This window comes from Capra hircus, chromosome 10 (genome assembly GCF_001704415.2).
Source record: "Capra hircus breed San Clemente chromosome 10, ASM170441v1, whole genome shotgun sequence".
Classification (NCBI taxonomy): Eukaryota; Metazoa; Chordata; class Mammalia; order Artiodactyla; family Bovidae; genus Capra; species Capra hircus.
Window position 1 is genome coordinate 62885670 of NC_030817.1, and position 21129 is coordinate 62906798.

Below are 21129 nucleotides of genomic sequence, written 5' to 3' on the forward strand. Positions count from 1 at the left end.
GGGTTATACTGCAGTGTTTCTAAGCTGATTATCCAGAACAGAGGCGCAGCTTGATGCCAGTTCTTTTACATGCATTGCCAGACTAAACAAGTACCTTTTGAGGTTCATCCATCACAATTTATGATACATTAAGCTAAATCTAATGTTCTCTGAAGCTGGTGTTATGGGATTTTCTATATTCAGGCTAAGAAATTGCATTTGGGGAAAGGGATTTCTCCTCTTTTTCTCCATAGAGTTTCTTTAGTTCTTCAGAGTCTTGTTATGTCTATTGCAGCGCTGTTATATTCTGGTACTAATCACAGATTGATTTTAAGTATTTGAAATCTTAACTGGTAGCAGGAAATGACTTTAAATTAACATTGCATGAACTACTATAAATTGTTCACTGGAAAAGTGTGTTTAATTATAAATGAAGAAACCTGTTTCCCAGTTGATTAACTATATTAAACATTTTATATTTTCAAAGATCTACACTATTGTTAATAAGCTATTTCTCAAAATGGGTCTCAGAGGGAGTCTAATACTATCACCTCCTATTTTTATAAATGATGCACTTGACCCATAAAAATTAGATTGCCCATATTGAAAAAAAAAAATTAGATTGCCCATATTGGACCACTTAGAAATGAAAAACTGGAATGGGGTTTCAAGTTATTAATGTACCTGTGCCTAGTTAACAGAGCTAAGTAAGTAAGTAAGTAAAGTCATTCAGTCATGTCCGACTCTTTGTGACCCCATGGACTGCAGCCCACCAGTCTCCTCAGTCCATGGGGTTCTCCAGGCAAGAATACTGGAGTGGGTTGCCATTTCCTTCTCCAGGGGAATATTCCTGACCCAGGGATCAAACCCGGGTCTCCCACATTGGAGGCAGACACTTTAACCTCTGAGCTGAGCACCTAAAGTAAGTTAGAAAATTAAGTAAATTTGTCAGATGGCTACACACACACATACACACACACACACACACACACATAATGTTTTCCTTTAGAACATTTCTGTTCTGTATGTAAAACCAGTTATTTTGTTATGGAGTAATATAAAACAAACTCAAAATAGCTAGCTCCAGAGTCAATTAATCCATGCTACTTATTCTGATATTCCTCACCATTTGCTCATTGCCAGACTAACTTGTCCCTCTTGTCCCTCTCAGAGTCTATCTTTTGAGAGACTAATATGATTGACTTTGGCCAAATAGTAGAATTGTCTGATACTGAGATCAACAAATATTTGTGGCAAGGAGTTCAGTCTTTAAAGTCTACTTGGTTATATTGCTCTATATTAAAAATATAATTTTATTTATGAATTTATTGCATTTATAATATTTAATATTTTTACTTTGAATTTTAAAAGTTCTCTCTCATGAATAAAACAGTCCAGGATATATAACATAGATTTTGATATCTTCTTGATTTTTATCAGTGGCTTTTGAATGGTTTAGTAGTTTAAATCTCATTTGTCTGATGAGTTTGCAGTTCTCTCAACATCAGTATCCCTTTAATATGTCACTGTACAGAGAACAGAGCTAGAAAACAATAGCTACCTCATCAATAAATTTTAATCATTGAAACATCAGGGGTTTTTTGTGGTGTTTGTATATGACAACCAATTTAAAACTTCGGAGTGGAATTTATCCTAAATGTACCTCCATATGAACTTATTAATATGTATATAATTTTTTATCTTTGAAAATTATGTATCATCAGTTTCATCTTTTTAAATGTAGGATTATTATTTCTCTATAGAAACAGGATAAGGAAAATTCTTACCAAATGAAAGGAAACTTTAGTTTAAATGTTGTGAGTGCTAATGAAAGTAAATGCCCCTTGACGTACTATGTTTTGCTAAGTCACTTCAGTCGTGTCCGATTCTATGTGACCCCATAGACAGCAGCCCACCAGGCTCCCCCATCCCTAGGATTCTCCAGGCAAGAACACTGAAGTGGGTTGCCATTTCCTTCTTCAATGCATGAAAGTGAAAAGTGAAAGTGAAGTCACTCAGTCATATCCGACTTAGTGACCCCATGGACTGTGTTTTAGGTCTATTAAATAAAAGAAAATGACATTCTGTGATCTTATAATTTTGTTTGTGCTGTAGAACTTCAACTATATTTGAATTATATGTGCACAGTATTTCATATCAGATGTAAGTAGCCAGATGTGGAGATTTTTTTAACACATTTCGCTTTCTAGATATAATGTAAAGTCACATGCTTCAGTTTCTTATTAAAATATACAAATGTGACTCTACATAATGAATTACATAATTTCTCCTGATTTCATCCTAGAGTCATGTACTGATAAAGTTATGGTTGGAATAAATAAGATTCATCAGTTGCATTTGGAAGATGTAACAAACAGCAATATAAGAACCTGACTTAAATATTTGTCTGCCGGTGATTTTGTTAAGACTGCAGCCTTGTGCATTTTCTAAACAATATTTTGGAGGATTCTCCTCTGTGGTTCAGACTTCTTTAAACTCATTAAACATTTCATATATTTTTAGACATAAGTATCATATGTACAGGTTAGATAGATTGCACTATAAATTATGAATATACAATTTGCCATATGTAAGAATCGAGGTTATGTCTATTTTGTTCATCTCATGTTATAAGAGTCTTGCCAGTGCCTAGTTCTGAATACGAGCCCCATAAATATTTCTTGAATTAAAAAAAAAGACATACAAACACCTTTTGTGATATTCATTTATCTCTTCTTAAGATACAAACAAGAAAGCAGATGAAAATACTTGAGGCTGAAAAGTAAAGAAAATTAAAATATCTCTTTATGATTTAAAAATGAATTAATTTCTAGTGTGTTCTCAAATAGTTCTAAACCTGTGGTATTTCCCGGCCTTTTTTGAACTGAGGAAAATCAAGTTAAACTCAAGAAAGTCTGCCCAGAATGCAATTAGTAGGCCTCCAATATCTGCAGGTCCTCTAAACTCACAACATTTTTGCCGGTGTCATCATATATTTAGGTTTAATGGTGAAAGAGAATGAACATGGTTTTATTCTGACCATTATGTTTCAGTGCATATGCTCCATTTCATTGTGTAGGCATGATGATGTTGGAGAGGGGCATGGATAGGGTATTGGAGAAGAGAAAAATGTGTACAAAACAGTATTACTGCAATTAACAACAACAACAACAACAGAGCTATATTACAAACTGAATACCATCGGATCATTCAAAGCTCAGAACTGAAGCCCTTAAAAAAAGAAACAATAGATGCTCTTCTGGCAGTTTCAGGTAGTCGTGATTACTGACACAGGCTGTGAGAACAGCAATGACCTTAGACCCAGAAGGCACTGCTGTTAGGATACAAACACAGCATATTTTCCAAGCCATCTGCCAAGAGGTTCTTTGGCCACCTGCATGAGATAGCCAGTAAATGGTTTCTACTGAAGACATCTATGTATGGTGGAACAGAGCTATCCGAGCAATTTTTTTGAAAAAACATTTTTCTTCAATTCAGTTTATTTCAATACTATATGAAAGTGCCTCATGAATATGAAGTGATATGAAGTAACTGAATTCTTACCAAACTAGTTTTGGTCAGCATGCAAACAGAACTTAAAAATTTTCTTTAATACGAAATTTTCACAGTATTTGAGTTATTTGAGAAATGATGCCATAATAGGTATGACGTAGGTAAGAAATTGGGCTTAATGATCCAGATAATTATTTTTAATTCTAATACCTAAATGACTTTATATAGACATATTTCATCATTTGTTCAAAATTCAAAGGCAACAATGTTTAAGTATCATATATATATTTAAAGCATTTTTGTATTCCTGGAAAATATTGTCTGATTTATAAAAATCCATTTTAGAGTCTGTAAGTAATTTAGTTACTTAGATTGTTTCTAAATTACCTAAAAGAGTTTTATTAATATGTACACTACTTGGAAATTGAAGAAATACATATACATTTTATTTTATCTGGTTTTACTTTATTTCAGACCAGAGATGACTACCTATATATAGTGAATTAATCCCTAACATTATGAAAGTAACACTAATTACTTATGGAATTTTTATGTTTTAGCATTAAAAAAAGGACGATTTTGGATCACACCAGATCCTTATCACAAAGATGACAACATCCAGATTGGGCGTGAGGTGAAAATATCTTGCCAAGTAGAAGCTGTTCCTTCTGAGGAGTTAACATTTAGTTGGTTTAAAAATGGTCGTCCATTAAGAAGTTCTGAGCGGATGGTTATTACGCAGACTGATCCGGATGTCTCTCCGGGAACGACCAACTTGGACATCATTGATTTAAAATTCACGGATTTTGGGACATACACATGTGTAGCATCTCTGAAGGGAGGCGGAATATCTGATATCAGTATTGATGTTAATATATCCAGCAGCACAGGTAAGAAGCATATTTATGATTTAAAAGATGTTCACATTGAAAACCTTTTTTTTTTAATGTTGAATATATAAAATAATCTTCAGTCAAGCTAAGATTTTCAAAAAGTTTCCTGAAACCAAAATCTTAACATTCCAAATGCCCAATAAATATCATGTTAAGAGACTTTGATTTTTTATTAGATTTAGATTTACATCAAGTTTTGTTTAGATTTACATGAGGTTTTACAGAAATAATGCAAATAAAATTAATAGTGTGGGTTATAACAGATAAAAACTTCTGGATTAGATGGTACCAGGTTTTAAATTATTAACTAGGAACTCTCTGTAAAGCCTGTAATTATATTAATTGATAAAGTTGAATACCAAATGTTGAAAGAATTGGGACAATTTTCAGAAAATTGAAACAAACAAACTATTTATTCCTAAGGATAAAATATCAAGAGATAAGTTGAGTATTAAAATATAAGTTATATAAGAAATATATTTTCCACCAAGATAAAAAAAGATATGTTAAAATTGTAATCAGATGTGACTCTTTGTAGACCTTTATGTTAGGATCTCTTCACAATGAGAATGACTAAATATAAAAATATATTGGAGTGAAATTTCTTCTATTAAGACCAAAATTATGTTATCAATTTTCTCTCAATCAAATGAACATCCTTAGGTGAGGACAGTTGCAGGGCTTTGGCATGGAGGACATGTTAGCGTAATTCTTAGGATGTTTTGAAGCCCTGCAATTTTATGAACTGCAGTGAGTATGCATTTGGAGAACTCCAGTGTAGCTTTATTTGTTTTGACAGCTTGCTAACTAGATTGAGGTTTAATTTAGAATTTTCATATAATCCGAGGGTGAGTAATATGTGTTGAAAACAAAGAGCACAAATGTAGATTGCAAACATACTGTTTTGAAGGAATTAAAATAGTCAACGTCTTCTTTCCAGTCAGGCAGTATTTTGATTGTTGTGTGTTAACAGATGGACTTGTGATTTTGTGTCTTCTCATGATTCAATTGCAATACACACTGAATTTATTTTACTTCTTAAGGGATATAGGCCATACTTCTGGTGGCCAAATGTGCTTGCTTTTCACCATTCTAGATCATTTCTAAGGAATATTCAATTCTAGGGTGATGGATGGTACTTGTGTTTGGAAAGATGTTCTTTCCTAGGTAACAAACAAACAAAAACTACAACAATAAGTATTTTATTCAAAATTAGTGCTATCCCTAGGAGATGGACCAGTTTTAGGATATGTAAGGAAATCTGTTGATCTATTCAGTCATCATTCATTTATGTATTTATTCAATCAGCAAAATAGCCATTGAATGCCTACATCAACATGCTAGGGGACACCCGATATATGATAATTCCTATAAGAGTAAGAACAATTTTGTGAGATCCGTGGAATTTGCCCTTATTTATGAGAGACAATTTTCAAGTGGTCTACATTCAATCATGACCATTGCTTTGTTTGTTTGCCTGGTTTTTGCTTGTTTCTTTCTTGGAACTGGTGACACAAACTCATATGCAAAGAATCAGTGTTCCTTTCCAAACAGAGTACAGTCTATATACAATTAAATTTAGAGAGAGGAGGGAGGAGAAAATGGAGAGGAGACAGGAGCACTATATAATTATTCACCAAATGAGTCCTAACACTCATTTTTATATAACCTAATAATATTGCCAGTTTGAAACTATGTGTTGTAAAATGACCAGCATTAATTTATGAAATTTCCAAAAATTTTCCCAGGAAAATGCTAAAAGATGAAAACACTCAAAATTACCTCTTAGTAATAAAAATGTGGTTGTAATAAAGTTTTTTTAACCATTAACATTTTGTCTGGTCACCAAAGGTGATAATACCCAAAATAAAGGAGATATATTTTTGTTTGCTTGTTTGTTTTAAACATTTTATTTTGTATTGAAGTATAGCCAATTAGCAATGTTGTAGTAACTTCAGGGAACAGTGAAGAGTCTCAGCCATACATATATATGTATCAATTCTCCCCCCAAAGTCCCCTCCCATCCAGGTTGGAACATAGCACTGAGTAGTGTTCTATGTGCTATACGATAGTTCCTTGCTGGTTATCCATTTTCAATATAGCAGTGTGTACCTTCCCCAAATGACCTTCTGCAAATCCCTAACTGTTCTTTCCTCTCCCAGCCCCAACCCGGCAGCCGTAAGTTCGTTTTCTGTCTGTCTCTTTCTGTTTTGTAAGTAAGTTCATTTGTATCACTTATTTTTAGATTCCACATATAAGGGATGTCATAGGATATCTCTGAAGGAGATATGTTAAATCCTTTTCCAAAACATTTCGCTTTTCTGCCCTACCCACCACAGACAGACCTGGTTGCCTGTCTCCTCACTTGAGTGGAAACTCCATGAAGTCTGGGAACTTGTCCGTATTGTTCATTGTTGTGATCTCAGCCTTTGCTGAGATGGCACTTAGAAGATAATAAATAATTATTAAATCAAAACAATAAACTAATTTGTGCATGTAGCTTTCCCTTTAGGTTTGCTTTCCTCCTCTTATTATTACCTTCCCAATATAGACATGTGGTGTTGTAATTCCTGATCATATAATTCTCTACTGACTTTAAGAAAAGTCATTCAAAAGACCAATTTATACTATGATTTAATGTGCTACAACTCTCAGGGACAGGACTGGCTCCATAATTTGTGGTGTCCAGTGCAAAATTGTTAAGGCATGTCCCCTGTTCAGAACTTGATAAGAATTTCTTGATGGCAATATCAAAGCATTAAACCAAGTGAGGAGGCCTTTCTAAACATGGCTGCACAGATGACATGCTTGCAGGGCAATCTGTGCAGGGAATTGTACTTTGATAGAAATTCACAGAAGATGGTGTTGAAAGGATAAGTCACTGAAGGAGATTTCATATTCTGTTTTCATGCTGAAACTGGATTTGATGTTTCATTTTGCTCACAGTACTGTAGAGTACCAGAGTGCAGCATAAAGATCTCTAGACCGGAGGTTGTGTGATTCAGTCAGTATCAATAAAAATTGTATTTATCCCTGCAAAGTAGGGAAAATACTTAAAGAGGGCTTTGATATGAAATACAGAGAGATTACTGGGAAATAGAGTTTGAACAAGCTATAGCATGCAGGATGCTATGACGAATGGCATCACTGACTTGATGGACCTGAGTTTGAGCAAGCTCCAGGAGTTAGTGATGGACAGGGAAGCCTGGCGTGCTTCAGTCCATGGGGTCCCAAAGAGTCGGACATGACTAAGTGACTGAACTGAATTGAACTGATAGCATGCAGGAAAATCCTGAACCATATTAATTCTATGAACCATATAGAATTCAGAGGAAATTCACACAAATTGGGTGAGTGAAGTCAAAGAAAAGGAAACTACTGTTTAGACGTAAGTACATAATGTGAGGCCATTTTGGGTTTTGTTAATTATACTAGTTTAGGGAATTTATAATTGTTGTTTCTTATTTGTTAAACTGTGTATATGTTAAATGTAACCAAATTTAGGATGAAATTTTAAATTAAAAAAATTCTAACCTTTGTTTTCCATACAGAATTTTATATTGAATCTTAGTTGTTACTGTTTTAAGATACATATATGAAATTCATTAAGATGAGAATGAAGTGCCATTAAGATAGTTCTGCCTAATAGATTGAAAACTGTTTCTTTAAATGACAGAAGTGCATTTCCAGATCTGCTTTTGAGGACCTTAATACTGAAATATAAAATACCTCAGGAAGGTAAATCCTAGTTTACAGAATTATTAATATTTTTAAAAGACAATAATTTAACTAAAAAAAAATTTAAAGAGAGAGGCTCCATGTGTTTTGGAGTTTGCCTCCTGCATCTGACTGAATAATGAAAATTATGATATATGTGATAAGAGATTATCTCTTCTTTTTACTTTAATTCCTTATTAGAAGTATTTTTTCCTCCTGATTCTACAAACATGCAAACTGTTTTATTGTGAGTGTTTGTTGTTCTGTCAATTTAGAATTCATGTTCCTTGCAGATTCTTTTACTATGTTACTGCTCTGTGTGTCTGGTTATATGTCTCATGATGACAGATACTGAGCCGTGCCCATTGGGAGCTTAGAGTCTAAGTTGTCAAATTACTCAGCTGTCAGATGATTTAAAAACTAGGCACAAGATATAGTGGAATAGATACTGTACTTAAAATTTGATTAGACTTCTGTAGGAATCATGAATGTTTTTGTCAATATTGACAAACTGTTGGCCCAGGAAAATTCCACAGAGAAACAACATTTGAGTTAAATCTTGATGGAAGTAGCACTGTGACAGTGGCGGTGAAGTGAGAATACATTTGGTAGAATATACAGGATGAAGGAAGTCCCAGAAATACTATGTGATTATTGCTTTCTATGTAGAATTAGTATCAGCTGATATTAATATAGGCAAGTTTTATTGGTTTGTTTTATTTTATTGTTATCACTAATGAAGTATATTTTATGTGTCTAGAATGCAAATAAGTTTTAAAAAACATTTAGTAATCACAGTCAAGTTCTTAATTAAAAAATGAATATACTGAAATATTAATTGTTGCAATTAAATCTTATAAAATGAAAATCCTTCACATACTTGCTGGAAAATGCACATAAATTTTAGCCTAAAATTTTAGCAACAGTTAAAATAATCCTCAAAATATTATCACTTATCTGTTATACATTTCACTTCAGTTCAGTTCAGTCATTCAGCCATGTCCGACTCTTTGTGACCCCATGAATCGCAGCACGCCAGGCCTCCCTGTTCATCACTAACTCCCAGAGTTCACTCAAACTCATGTCCATCGAGTCAATGATGCCATCTAGCCATCTCGTCCTCTGTCATCCCCTTCTACTCCTGCCCACAACCCCTCCCAGCATCAGAGTCTTTTCCAATGAGTTAACACTTCGCACGAGGTGGCCAAAGTATTGGAGTTTCAGCTTTAGCATCAGTCCTTCCAATGAAGACCCAGGACTGACATCCCTTAGGATGGACTTGTTGGACCTCCTTGCAGTCCAAGGGACTCTCAAGAGTCTTCTCCAACACCACAGTTCAAAAGCATCAATTCTTCAGCACTCAGCTTTCTTCAGAGTCCAACTCTCACATCCATACATGACCACAGGAAAAACCATAGCCTTGACTAGACGGACCTTTGTTGGCAAAGTAATGTCTCTGCTTTTTAATATGCTGTCTAAGTTGGTCATAACTTTCCTTCCAAGGAGTAAGTATCTTTTAATTTCACGGCTGCAGTCACCATCTGCAGTGATTTTGGAGTCCCAAAAATAGTCTGACACTGTTTCCACTGTTTCCCCATCTATTTCCCATGAAGTGATGGGACCAGATGCCATGATCTTCGTTTTCTGAATGTTGAGCTTTAAGCCAACTTTTTCACTCTCCTCTTTCACTTTCATCAAGGGGCTTTTTAGTTCCTCTTCACTTTCTGCCATAAGGGTGGTGTCATCTGCATATCTGAGGTTATTGATATTTCTCCTAGAAATCTTGATTCCAGCTTGTGCTTTCTCCAGCCCAGCATTTCTCATGATGTACTCTGCATATGAGTTAAATAAGCAGGGTGACAATATACAGTCTTGACGTACTCCTTTTCCTATTTGGAACCAGTCTGTTGTTCCATGCCCAGTTCTAATTGTTGCTTCCTGACCTGAATATAGGTTTCTCAAGAGGCAGGGCAGGTGGTCTGGCATTCCCATCTCTTTTAGAATCTTTCACAGTTTATTGTGATCCACACAGTCAAAGGCTTTGGCATAGTCCATAAAGCAGAAATAGATGTTATACATTTATATAAGTATAAATGTTATAGATTTTCAATTTTCAGAGGGCTTGCTGAATAACATCCCATTGCCTCCTGTAATATTGTTCTGCATCAAGTCCTTTGGTGCTCCTGAGCTTGCATGTGTTCCTTTGCATGACCTGAAAACTTGTAGGTTTATACTAAACTTTGAAGCCTGCATTATGCCTTGAAAATACAAATAGTGAGCCTAGTGATCTGTGGAATTCCATGGTGAGACATCTGGCGGGCAAATATACAAATTTGACTCGATACAAATTTGATAATTTTTTTTTTCTTCCCTGTTAAGGTAGAGGGGCATTTTATAAAGCAGAAAATGGAGCAAGATTGAGAGGATTAAACTGGAGCTAGCAATATAAATATAGGTGCAAAGAGAAGGTGACAAACTGAGAAAGTTAGTTTGAAATTTTCTCTTTCAGTATCTAGTTAGTTTGAAATTTTCTTTTTCAGTATCTACCTGACTAGATACTATAATTATGATAGTTAAGTGTCTGTGCAAGTATTCCCATCTGTGAAATGAAAGTTCTTGATAATATAGGACTATGGTACACAACAAATAAGAATAGTTAATGAGCATGAGAGCAAAAGACAAATGATTATCATATTGGATTTGCTTCTTTGCCATTTTCAAGTTATAGAGGTGTAGAGACTCATGAAATTGTGCTTATTTGAACTAAAAGTTTAGAGAATGACACTAGTGAGTGATAGATCACTTTATACAAGAGGAAGTCATAAGTACGACTAACACATGTAAGAGTTGACAATGATTTGACCAGAGGAAGCTTCCATGTAGCCAAAAAGTTTATGTAATTGGTTCCTAAATTACCGGACACAGAATTCATTTTCTTCCTTGACTCCAAAACTGTAAGTTTCAACACATAACCTCCAAATGGAGATAACTGATGGAGAACAGAGGTTAGAAATCTTTTTCTGTAGAGTCTAATAGTAAATATTTTCAGTTTTTCAGGCTACATGGTTTCTGTTGCAACTATTCTACTTTGCTAATACACTAGGAAAACTGCCATGGCAATAAAATAATTGGGTACTGCTCTTTTCTAATGAAACCTTATTTAGAAAAACAAGTAGTGGACCACATTTTGCCCATAGGCCATAGTGTGCTAACCTCAAACCTAGACTTCTGAAACCCTGTTTATTAAGAAAGAAAATCATAACAAATCTAAACTCTGTGAACTTACTATGAAATTAAGTTAAATCTACATATAATTTATTTGTGTATACAAACAGTAATATATTTTCTAATGATTGAGGCAAAAATCTTGGTTATTCCTTATTTCTCATGTCCGTGTATGCAGTTGACCCTTGAACAACATGGAGGCTAAGGATGCTGACTTCTGAGCTGTGGAAAATCAGAGTATAATGGAGGGCCCTACTACAACATGGGGCCGCGGGGTCGCAAAGAGTCGGACACGACTGAGCAACTTCACTCACTCATCAGGGCCCTCCATATTCTAGGTTCCTTCATAGCTGAGGTTCCACATCCTCAGATTCAACCAACCCAAGATCATACAGTGCTACAGTGCTTGTCTATTGATAATCCATGCAGTTTGAATCCATGTGGTTCAAGGTCAACTATATTTTATGGGCTCCTTGTTAAATGAATCATTCTCTGCTAGGTTGCGCAGTTTTCAGGGGTTCCTGAGATTACTTTGCAATTGCTCACCTCATTCCTAGCATGCAAGATTTCCTGCTGCTGCCTCCATTCTGTTTGTGAACTCCTTCACCTTTTTTTTTTTATTCCAATCAATTTCTATATATTTAATTTTGAATGGCTGGGGAAACAATAAAAAACAAACAAACTTTAAAACAGTGAGACATACTCTGAACTTTATAGCTTCTCCTGCTTATGGAGACATCTGAATGGATGATGGGCTGCTTTTCACATTGGCTTTAGGCAAAGTTTCATACAGATTGTATTTACTCTTTAGATGTTGAAAATTCCTATCTTTCAGTTGACTCTTTTTTTTTAATTTTTATTTTTACTTTATTTTACTTTGCAATACTGTATTGGTTTATGTTGATTGTAAGGGATATTATATCTGTCCTTGATAAGGCCCAAAAAGAAGGTGAGTATTTTGATCAGGTGTCAATAGGGAAACTGTCCCCCTAAAAACTTCAAATTATCTCTTCTACAGCCTTTCCCACTTTCTTTTCATAATTGAAAATGCCTCCTCACCAGCACTGGGACTAGAATTAAGCATGGCACATCTTTACTGTGTTTCTTATACAACTCAAATTCCTATAGTGCTTAATGAACTTACCAGAGGAAAAAATGAGCTGTGAAATACTATTTTTATTGACCATATACAAAGAACATTCCTTAGGAAATATTCATCTGTGGCATACTCATAGAGATACCTAATTCCATTCATTTGTACTTTTATAGTAAATGGTGGTATTAATGTCAGCCTACATGGCAGGCATGGTTATAAAACTCATATTTAGGTATATAAAAGTTTAACAAGAAGAAAATTTTATGCTTAATGTTGCCTATCAGAAAATAAGTTTTACTCTGTAAATTAAATGTGTTTTATATAAAATTCATTTAATAATTTAGAATTATTTATTCTGCTCTGCTCATGTTCTGTGTCTGGTGAAGATTTTCTATATAGGAGACATGTAAACACAACAGTCTGGAAGTGTTGGGAGTAGTTAGGGTAATTGTCTGGAATCTGTGTTTAAATGAGCAGTACAATTTTTATTCAGATTATATGTTTAAAATAATAAAAGGAAAAACAGCAGTTTTCTAAAAATGGTGTGAAATGAAGACACTCAATCATTTCCAACTCTTTGTGATCCCATGGACTGTAGCCTACCAGGCTCCTCCGTCAATGGGATTTTCCAGGCGAGAATACTGGAGTGGGTTGCCATTGCTTTCTCCAACCCCAGTCTCCAACCCAGCGATTGAATCCAGGTTTCCCACATTGTAGGCAGACGCTTTATCATCTGAGCCACAGGGAAGTCCAAAAATGGTATACTGACACTAAATAAGTTTGAGAAAATGTCAGTTATCCACATGAGATATTATTTTTGTATTATTATTGATACTATCATTTAGCTTCAGGTAGCATTGACTCTTTGGAGCTAAGGTCCAGTTCCCTATTGATATCAGCCATTCAAACAGTCAAAGAGAAACATCTATGCTTGAATATTTTTAAAGTAAGATACCTCCAGAAGGCTTAGCAAATGCCACATTAAAATATGCTGAATGACCTAGGAGAGAAATTGCTAAAATTGCACAAAATTAAATCAATTGACAGCACTTTATTGAAGCTTCCTGAAACTTCTGATTTTTTTTATAAAAAATAGGAAACCCATGACAAGAGATGAACACAGTATTTACAACTTAAGTCATTGGTATTTTTTCCTTCCTTTTGGTATATCTGACCTTTGTTTCACAAGCCCTCAGCCTTAGATAATCTATTCTTAGTGGAGGAAGATTTACCTTTGAGAGACAAAGGTTAACTGACAATTCAAGTAGGAATAATGCCAAGTGTTCTAATATGGCAAAGGGAAATTAAATAGAGCTGTCATCCACAATTCAGGGATTAATTCATTAAATGTAGTGCATTTTCAGTCCCCCAAAATATTTATTAAACAACCACTGTAGGGAGAGGGATACAGAAAGAAATTAAGATGTGTAGGATCTTATTCATGGGTTTTATATCCCCCAAACTCAAAAATTTTAATTAACAGATAGTCTTGCATTTGCTTTATAAATTATTAGAGTGATATAGAAGAATACAGGATGAAACTATTCAGTCTATTCCGCAAGAGTTAACATAAAGCAGGTGGTGTCTGAGCTGGATTAAGAATGGGGATAATATGGCACTAGATCTTTGAAGAAAATGAATGTAATTGGATCTCCTTCACACAGTCAAGGATGACCACAGAATTTTATCATTGTAGCAGCATGATCAGATTGGTGTTTGGAGGGTTTATTCATTGGATGAATTTGCAGTGTTCCAAAATGAGATAATTAGAAGAAGGATGGTGAAGAATTAGAAGAGCATTCAAGAAACACTTCAGAAGCTTCACACTCAATCAACAGGGGAAAGAAAACTTTTCCTCTGTTTCTCCAATAGTGTAGACTACCTTTGCATCATGGCGAGGTGTTCAGTGAGTCATTTAGCAATAATGTGAAAGAGGAGGCAGAAAAATTCTCTTAGGAAGTAAATTAAGGCATTGGAGGTACACATTTCTTTAACGGATGTGTCATGTGACAGAAAATACAGAAAGCGTGTGTGTGTGTGTACTTAGTCACTCAGTCATGTTCAACTCTTTGTGACATCATGGGTTGTAGCCCACCAGGCTCCTCTGTCCATGTAGTATTCCAGGCAGGGATACTGGAGTGGGCTGCCATAAAGCTTAGCTGGTAGAAACAGCATGAGACTCACTCACAAACTATATCTGAGAAGTGAGGTAGCCTCTTTACATCTTCAGTTCTTTTTCACCACAGCTTTAGGATACTTTGAAGAAATAGAATGAAAAATGGAATATGATTTTTTAAAAAAAGTCTACCTATCAGAGCCTGTGTGTGGTATTTGTGAGTGGTTGGGGGTGGAAGTTTATTCAGCTGAAGAGTTTGATAGAAATCAAATGAGGTGCTGAGGGACACTCACAACCTCATTACAGGAGAGCTAAGTCAGTGACCAATGCACTCAAGTCAATTTGAGAAATGTCTGACTGACATCAGGTAGCTTAGTGTGTGTAGAGCCTGGGACTTGGGTCCAGGCCCAAATTTTCTGCTTAATAGCATTGTGACCTTGGGTCTGGCTAGACCCCAAAACTTCCATCTGTAGAATAAAGGGATCAGCTGGATAGCTGATTTCTAAATGGTGTTCCAATGACAACTAGAGATTTCTAAAAGCTATCCTTAGGGGCTGCTAAACTGCAGGAGGAAGGGTAGTAACCAGTTGAGACTTTTACCTTTTTTACTTACCTTCCAATTTCAAATAGAACAAAGCCTATCTCTCTTTCTTATATAGAACTTCTGTCTAAGATTATATTTGGACAGAGAATTCTAACTCAAGTTCACAAACATATATGAGTGCACACAGTAGTAAGCACACATAGTTGAAAGCCATTTGCTTAGATGAGTTCTTCCATTCCTTCCAAAGTATGTTCTTCTTTCTATGGTTCCAAAGTGTTCAACTTCATTTCAGCATATGGTAATTCCACATTCTGAGGGAAGGATGTTAGGTCTGAAAGAGGGATTTAAGGAAAAGTCTGAAAGGATAAATCGGTTTGAGAGTAGTTGTACCTGAATGGTTGATAAGAAGACATCATCAAGTTTCTGGTGACCAATTAGAAAGTAGGGTTTGATGGTTGAGAGAAAATTCAGGACATGGACTTCACAAGCAATTTCATTATTTAGAAGTAGATCATCTTATCCAAGAAGAGAATATGAAGCAGAACAAACAAAAATAATGTCCAAGAATATGGTGGAAAAAGCAGAAATCATGCAGAAAAAAAAAAAAAAAAAGAATAGTCAGTGGAAATCAAGGGAAAAAAAAAATGCCTTAGTTTATGTGAAAGACAGGAATATCCAGTGGCATCTTTCATGTACAACAGCTTTAGAGCCTTCAGTACCTTTTCATCAGCATGAAGAGGCACGTGAAAGATTATATTTGTTTCAAGTACTTTAATATTGATGCATAGATTTTGATAATAGAAGCAAGCTCTAATTTTTCTTTAAGTGAAAGGATTGGGAATTTAAGGAGGGAAGGTGGGAGCAAAGGAGACAGAAAATAAGGGAGAGAATGAGAGAAAGAGAGATTTACAGACAGTAACAATTACACTGGAGAAGGCAATGGCACTCCACTACAGTACTCTTGCCTGGAAAATCCCATGGACGGAAGAGCCTGGTAGGCTGCAGTCCAGGGGGTTGTGAAGAGCGACTTCACTTTCACTTTTCAGTTTCATGCATTGGAGAAGGAAATGGCAACCCACTCCAGTGTTCTTGCCTGGAGAATCCCAGGGACGGGGGAGTATGGTGGGCTGCCATCTCTGGGGTTGCACAGAGTCAGACACGACTGAAGTGACTTAGCAGCAGCAGCAGCAGCAGCAGCAACAATTACACTAATTCTGTTTTCAGTGAGATCATTTAAAGAAGTGAGAAGGAATATTTGAAACATTCTTAGTTGGCCTTGCCAGGAAGTTGAAAATTGTTTTGAGAAGCATAGATTTTATCAATATTGATACTGCTTACTTTGAGGAGAGCATAAATGCAAAGATTGGCTGCATTAAATTAATTCTGTTTCCTACGGTAGTTGATTAAACATTAATCATGTTTTTATAGTAGGGTTTTCTCAAAAAATTGAATCTAACTAATGATGAAAATAACATCAGATTTACAACTCTAATTATCATCTTAAAACATCTAACACTTTTTTTTCTCAAATTTAAGAACAAAGATTCTATCTTATGTACATGCCCATTCACTTCAGTCGTGTCCAGCTCTTTGCGACCCCATGGACCATAGGCCACCAGGCTCCTCTGTCCATGGAATTTTCCAGGCAAGAATACTGGAGTGCACTGTCATGCCTCTTCCAGGGAATCTTCCTGAAACTGAGATACGACCAGTGTCTGCTGTGTCTCCTTCTTTGCAGGCAGATTCTTTTACTGCTGATCCACAAGGGAAGCTCCATTCTACCTTACAACTTATAGTTTAACAGTGGTTAATTAACTATTACCTAATTACTGTGTCCTGCGTTGAGGACTTCCTTCACTTGGCAGAATTAAACACTTTTTGAAATTCCAAGATTACACTGAGATAAGAACAAGTCAATGAGAAATAGGAATGAATGCTCAATTTATGTTTCCTACACCCTTCATCCATTTATAAATTCAAGCAATGGGGACATGGAAACTATTTAAATTTTAAATGACTGTATAGAAATTCCTCTAATCTATAGGGCTGAACATCATTAGTTGGTTTCATAATTTGCACTTAAAATTATAACTACCAATACTTTATGCAAGTTAAAGAAAGAATTGTGAAAATTATATTCATTAACTGATGAAAAATAAGTGTCTCCATCAAATTTATAGTAGCGAATGGATGTAAATCAGAATATATTATTAAAGCTACAATACCAGGACTCACTCTGCATCTCTTGACTAGGAGAGAAGATAGAGGTGTGGGGAGATTCACTACTGATAGAATTATGATAACACTTGGGATTTTTATGTTCTTTTTAAATGACACTACCAAGCTACCATTATCAATTGAAGAACAGAGAAATTAATAGAAGTATCCATAGAAACTAGACCCGTAGACTAACAGTTGGATCACTACTTTACTTTATGTAATAGCAATAAATCTAGAATCCTAGATCCCTGGCGTTAGATAGAAAATTGTTATAGTGACATAATTTGTTTGTATTGTCTAGGTTTCATTTTACAGTTTGGAATGTCTTCAATCTAAGTTCTTTCTTTCAATAACTCCAAAATATAAGTTAGAACTACCATTAGTGCAAAGGACTTTGCCCTCTAAATCAGCATACATTTTACTGTGAAAAGGGCCTCATTAGTTTTCATAGTCTTTTTCATCCTTCATTGTGAGAGATCAGTGAGGTTAGGCCAGAGATTAAATAAATTTAGTAAATCATTACAATTAGGATTTTGGTGGCACAGTTTAAGGATATTTATGATCTCTGGATATCTATTTTTAAATAAAAGCAAAAGATAATTTGTTCAGGTTCCTAGATACCTATTTTGTAAAACAAGTTTAAAATATTTCTAAATGTCTCAGTTATTGGAATTGTTTTTAAATACTGAGGTACCTGGTACCTTTCATTTTATAGAGTGGAAAATGAGATCTCAAAGTTTAGAGGTACTTGTTCACTTCCTGTGATCACATCCTAATTCAAGTTTATGATCTCAGATTCCAAATTCAGTATAAGCTTGCAGCAGCTTACATTAAATGGGCATTTCCCTTTACTATCTCAGGTGATTCTTATATTTAGTTATACCACTTAACAAGGGCCTTGCATGAAAGGATTACTGTTGGCAGGTATTAAAATATTCTAAGAGGAAGTCATGTAACAGTCTAGTTGGGTCATGTGTTGGATTGATGGCAGAGCACAACATTCTCCCCTACTCTGAGAACATCACTTCAAAGAGTGTTAGGATGTCAGGTTCTGTTTGCCTATCTCATATCCCTGTCACTAACATTAGACGAAGCCTTACCCTATTCTGACCTAGGTGTATAGATTGAGCAGTATTCTTTTCACCCAAAAAGACCACTTTCAGCATTATGCAAGGTTAAAAATCCTCTAGTGCAACTAAACATGATGATACTTGTCTTGTCCTAGCTTCCTGAGAAGAGAGGACCCAGGGTTTGTATCTTTAAAATCCTGCCTAACCACATCTAGGGGTGTGTGCTCCTGAGTGGCATATATTATGTGTTAAAGTAACCTGAGACTATACATTAAAACTTTCAGTGTGCCAGTGTAAATAACATTGTCAATGAAATATTTTTTTAACTTTTATAGCAGCATAACAAAAATGGAATAATGCTTGAATTGTAAGCATGTAGCTTAGTGTACACACCCAATTAAAGGAGCGAAGTATTAGCATATGCTGAAGCATTTCAAAATGTTGAACGCAGGTCAATTCTAACTACAAAACCTAGGCTCTTTACAAAAGACACACAGCTTCTCAATGGAACGAGCACAGGAATATAGTTTCAGGCTCAAGAGATAAACTATGAGAAATTTATTTTTGATAAGTGACTCCATCTCAGAAAACCCAAATCATGCCATGTCTGCCTCCGTATCTCTTTGACTAAAGAATTAGAACCTGAGCAGTCCAGTTGAGTGAAAGTCAACCTAAGAGACAGCCTAGGCTCAGAAATGAGGTTTTTAGAAAAGAGAACAAGATGATAATCTCCAGGGGAATGAAGAACTGAGGATACCAGGTTTCTTTCAAGTACATAAATAAATCAGGTAAATAAATCACAGTTTCCCAAATTTTAGGGATATTCTATCAGTAATAATGATGAGATTAGAAAGATGTGAACTGAGAAGCATATGACTGCACTTTAAAAAGAGGTTCCATGCACAATATGAAATATATTGGTAATTAAAATATGCAAAGTAGAAATAATAAAATGACAAGCAGTTCAAATGTCTCCACTGTAAAATGCATTTAGTGTGAATAACAGTGCACTATAAATGAAACATAAGTAGTCCACTTTTACCAAGACTGTCTAAATAATACTTGTAAACAGAATATATTTAGTTGACATTTAAATGGAAATATCCTTGCTTAGGAATAAAATGCAATCTAAAACTACATTAATAAAATGGTGCTAAACTCTATTCACACATTTATTAGCTGAGAATGAGTTATATATCCTTCCTATCAATGACGTTATATGAGTTTTTATGTAGCTCCAAAATTAGGCCCATATTTTTGTTGTAGCATTCTATACTTCTACAGAGTGGCAGGTTGAATCATAAAATGCAATCATGCATGTGTAGAAATTTTCTTAATAAAGTCACCATGTGTTATAAGAAAAATCCTATGTTTTAATTGACCACTTATCTACTAATTGGAGAAGGAAATGGCAACTCACTCCAGTACTCTTACCTTGAAAATCCCATGGACGGAGGAGCTTGGTGCAGCTACTGTTTATGGGGTCGACTGGTTTTTGCTATACTCTTGACAAAGCATGAAAGAGCCAGCTTTATTTAGGTTAAAATGTTTGTTAAAATGGTGAGAGTGTCTATTTCCACAGGATAAGGCATATTCATTGGTACATAATCAGTGATGTGGTTAGGGAATTTGTAAACCATAGACATTATTCAGACTGATCATTTATAAAAGGCCAAACAATGTCACATGGATTCTACAAGGAGACAAATGGCCTTTTTATTATAGAAGTAAATTGATTTTTCTAGCCATTTGTCATTGAGGAGTTTACCTCTGTGACCAACAGTTGCTCTTGAAAATAAAATAAATTGTGAATTTCTTTAAAGCATCTTTTTTTTCTATGCTTTCATTAAGTAGATTTGGTATATAGTTTATAGCTTATCCTCTTTTTAATTTAGAATTCCTCATCCAAAGAAGCGATCACATAATTAACATGATCAGACAGTTTATTTTTACTTATTTGTCCCTGGTTTTCATGGCAACACCCTGACCTTTGTGAAAATGGACAGCGCTGACATTTTGTCATCCTCATAAGGGAGGAATATATATGTATTTAGGAATGTCCAAACCTCATTACTTCATAGAAATAGACTGAGACCTAGACTATCTGCATTATGTCCTATTTTATAATGCTATCCAAACACACAGATCAAGTTATTGTATCTAATGGCAGAAATCTGCAACCTGCTTTCTTTGGATGGCTTTGGGGAATGTTTCTGACTATTCAGATTAAAAAGGTTCATTCCTATCCTTTCCAATATGTTATCTTCTTCAAATAATGTCATCATCTGAAATGAACTACATATTGCCAAGAAAGCTGAAAATGGCAATGATAATATATATATACTACATATATAATGTATAATTATAATATATATAATGTTTAATATATATATTTGTATATACATAATATACATTTATATAAAATATATAATTTATGAAGACATTTATATAAATATAAAATAAATGATATGAAATATTAAAACATAAAATAAATATAAATGATAAATTTATATAATATAAATAAATATTTAATTTCTATAAGATATAATATATAATTTTATATATATATACACACACACATATATTACCAGTTAGTCAGTTCAGTTGCTCAGTCATGTCTAACTCTTTGAAACCACATGGACTGCAGCACACCAGACTTCCCTGTCCATCTCCAACTCCCAGAGCCTGCTCAAACTCATGTGCATCCAGTAGGTAATGCCATCCAACCATCTCATCCTCTGTTATCCCCTTCTCCT

The 21129-nt window shown here is 34.9% G+C and overlaps 1 protein-coding gene across 1 annotated transcript in view; it reads left to right on the forward strand.

Annotated features, from left to right (window-relative positions):
• The window catches only part of MDGA2 (MAM domain containing glycosylphosphatidylinositol anchor 2), a 928200-nt gene that overhangs the window by 656958 nt on the left and 250113 nt on the right, over positions 1-21129 (forward strand). Inside the window, exon 7 of the mRNA XM_018054380.1 lies at positions 4053-4382. Coding sequence (XP_017909869.1) covers positions 4053-4382 — 330 coding nt within the window. The remainder of the gene's footprint in view (positions 1-4052; positions 4383-21129) is intronic.